The following is a 2,987-nucleotide window of genomic DNA, read 5'->3' on the forward strand; positions in this document are numbered from 1 at the left end:
AGAGAGATATATAAGGCAGGATCTAAACTGGGTGGGGACAGTCCCGGAGACACCATCCTGCATGAGCTGGCAGGCACAAGTAAGTTACCAGCTTTGCAAACCATAGAGGAAATTTCCATGTGGGATATGGGCAATACTCCACCCAACTTTCTCCCCACTGCTCCTCCCGTCCTCAGCTGCCCCAAGTGCACAGAAGGGCAGCAGGCAAGGGTATTCTGGTGCTGACCCCTCCCAGCAGGAGCTGCTGAGAGTAACAGGATCAAGTGATCTGAAATCAGATGTTCTCAAGTGGCTTTTCAGTGAGGGAGGAGAAGACGCAGATGAAGAACCTATTACCAGTTAGCTGTCTGAGGTAGCAACAGAAATCAGCAAGACAGTAGGAAAGATTCTGGGCTAGCAGAAATATGCTGGAGTACAGGGTTTTCTTCTCCAGCAAAGCTCTGCTGCAAGACAGATGGGGCAAGGATCAGAGATTAGCTGCTAAAAGGGCAGCAGAGGAAGGTGAGATTTGGACAGTAAACACAGACCTTTACCACCTCTGCTGCTCATGCCTGTGGCATTGCACATTCCCCTCTGTGAATGAAGTTTCCTCATCCACAGACAAAACACCCTTGCCAAAGGTTAGCTATGAACAGACAGGTGCCTTCAAACAGAAAACCAGCCCGAGGCAGCAGGGTGCTAAGCCCCACCAACAGTTAAAAAACAGGAGTAGGGGAGGCGAGGCAAGAGAAAGGAGTGGAAACTGGATCCCTGAGTCAAGACCCTAGAAACCCCACGAGAGAAAATGGGAGAAGAGAGGAAAAAAAATATTAGATCTAAGACCCATAACCACTCTCGGTCCCTAGGGAATGCCAAGGGGCCTGGTACTCGTGCCGTACAGGAGAGCTCGAGAATGGTGTGACATTGTCAGAGGTGCTCTGGAAGCTGTAGGTGTCTTCTGACTCCAGGTTGACATAATCCACATCAGCGGGGTAGCTGTGATAGAAGTTCATTTGCTGGCTAAAAAACCCCATGGTTTGCTGTGTACTGCAGCTTGTCCCACCTTTTCCAAAGAGCCCCTCCTCCTCCACAGCCATGAAGGAGTACAGGCTCTGCCCATTCCCATAAGTCTGACCATTGCTGTAAGTCTGGTGCATGTTTGTCACAGCCTGAAGGTCTCTGCTGGCACTGACAGGAAAGCCCTGGTGAAACGTGGGGGTTATATCCAGGTACGTAGCCTGATGAAACCCATTCTAGGAGAGACAGAGAAGGCTGTTAAGTAATGCAGAGCACCACACTAACTGTGCCCAATCTTTTGGATGGATCCTGCTTTCTCCCCTGCCCCCTCTCCCCACGCCAAACAACAGTGTGTCTTTTTTTGGTACTCAGTTGTCCTCACTGTGGACTAATAATAGCAGAGATGACAAGCTCTTAAGTTAGTAATCTCCACGTCAACGTGTCTGGGAACACCATGCTGGGAAGAAAACCAGCATGAGTAGCCTTGCTGGTCCTCTTTGGCTTTTTTTTCTATTTAGTCTCAACTGGAAGATAAGTGGACTGGAAACAAAGTTGTTTCAGTTGCCAGTGCAGGCTTAAAATAAATGTCACTATAAGCCCTATTACAAGAAATACAACTGGCTTGGTAATATAGTCCTGTGTATTCGTTAGAGTTAGCAGGTGGGACATGATGCAGTTCTCCCCAGAGACTGGAGGAACTGGTAGTCAGGGGTGAAGGGGGAATTGTCTCACCTGTGGTAGATACATTCCTTTTTCCACCCACTGGCTCTCCTTCTGGCAACGTTTAAATTTCATCCGTCGGTTCTGAAACCACGTTTTAACCTGAAAGTGGTGGGGAAAGGACACAGGACATTAGAAATTCATTCCCTGTGCTTACTATACACCCTAAAGATGTTTTGCCTTCTGCTACAATCCACTTTCTCCTTGAATTGTAATACTGTAAACAGGACCTAACAATATGCAGTAGACCTGAGCAGCCGAAAGATCAGAGCTGAGACTGGAAAATTAATGCTTTTACTCCTCAGATCACCATGGGATCCTTTATAACATCAAAAACCATACCCAAGAGACTGGCCAGGAAAACTGCACAAGCTCTTCTTTTACAGCAGCACCATCTCACTGCTGTGTCAAGATTAATGCTGACTCAGGAATGAGTCATTCCTTCAGTAAGACATTGAGTAGCTGGTGGGGGGCAAGGACCTTCTCTCTAGGGAGAGACCCAGGTGCCACTCTGACTAAGAAAGGCAGCCTGCACAGCAGTGCAAGGATCTGAATTTCACATTCAGAGACAACATGTGTCCAGACGGAACACAAACCCTGATTCTGCATAGCCCTGTTCTCTATATGCACTGTCAAACACCTGCACAGAGTGGGTGGATAGTGCTGGAACCAAACACAGAGGAAGACTGAGTCATAAGTTTTCGCACCCTCTGCTCTCTCACGTAAGCGATGGCATAAACAAGACCACGAAAGAAACACATCTAAGAAAAAAAGAAAAAACACCAAAAAAAGAGAAAACTTGCTTGCAAGATCACCAGGGATCACATCAAGGATGTGACCCAGCTACTCAGAGCAAGATGTTCACCTGCTTGTAGGTGAGCCCCAGGGCAGCAGCCAGCTCCCGGATCTGCTGGGGGCTGAGGTACTTCTGGGTCTGGAACCGCTGGTGCAGAATTTGCAGCTGCTCCTGGGAGAAAGCAGTGCGGCTCTTGGCCTTCTTCACCACACCTTTGTCTTCCTCCTTGACCTTCTGGAAGGTGGGATGGGGAGATGGACGCTCTGCAGTGGGGCTAGTGGCAGAATCGGGGGTGTACTGGATGAATGTCCCAGAGCTGGAGGAAGCTGGAGAGATACCTGAGGAGAAAAGAAACAACAAAGACTGAGTAGGGTCAGGTAGAGAAGGCTCAGAAGACTTCTAAGTCCAGCTTCTCGGGAGAATTTAAGACTGCGGGTGCCCTGAGGATTTACAGGGGCTCCACAGGCAGCGCGGA

The 2,987-nt window shown here is 48.7% G+C and overlaps 1 protein-coding gene across 1 annotated transcript; it reads right to left on the minus strand.

The window, feature by feature from the left end:
* Positions 1 to 815: 815 nt before the first annotated feature.
* On the minus strand, positions 816 to 2,875 carry LOC104278832 (homeobox protein NANOG-like; the record flags this gene model as incomplete). Its single annotated transcript, XM_009875928.1, has 3 exons — positions 816 to 1,232; positions 1,729 to 1,818; positions 2,582 to 2,875. Coding segments are annotated over 3 exons (801 nt in total), but the record flags the coding sequence as incomplete, so codon positions are not given.
* Positions 2,876 to 2,987: the final 112 nt, after the last annotated feature.

This window comes from Apaloderma vittatum, unplaced genomic scaffold (assembly GCF_000703405.1).
Source record: "Apaloderma vittatum isolate BGI_N311 unplaced genomic scaffold, ASM70340v1 scaffold9409, whole genome shotgun sequence".
NCBI classification, from domain to species: domain Eukaryota; kingdom Metazoa; phylum Chordata; class Aves; order Trogoniformes; family Trogonidae; genus Apaloderma; species Apaloderma vittatum.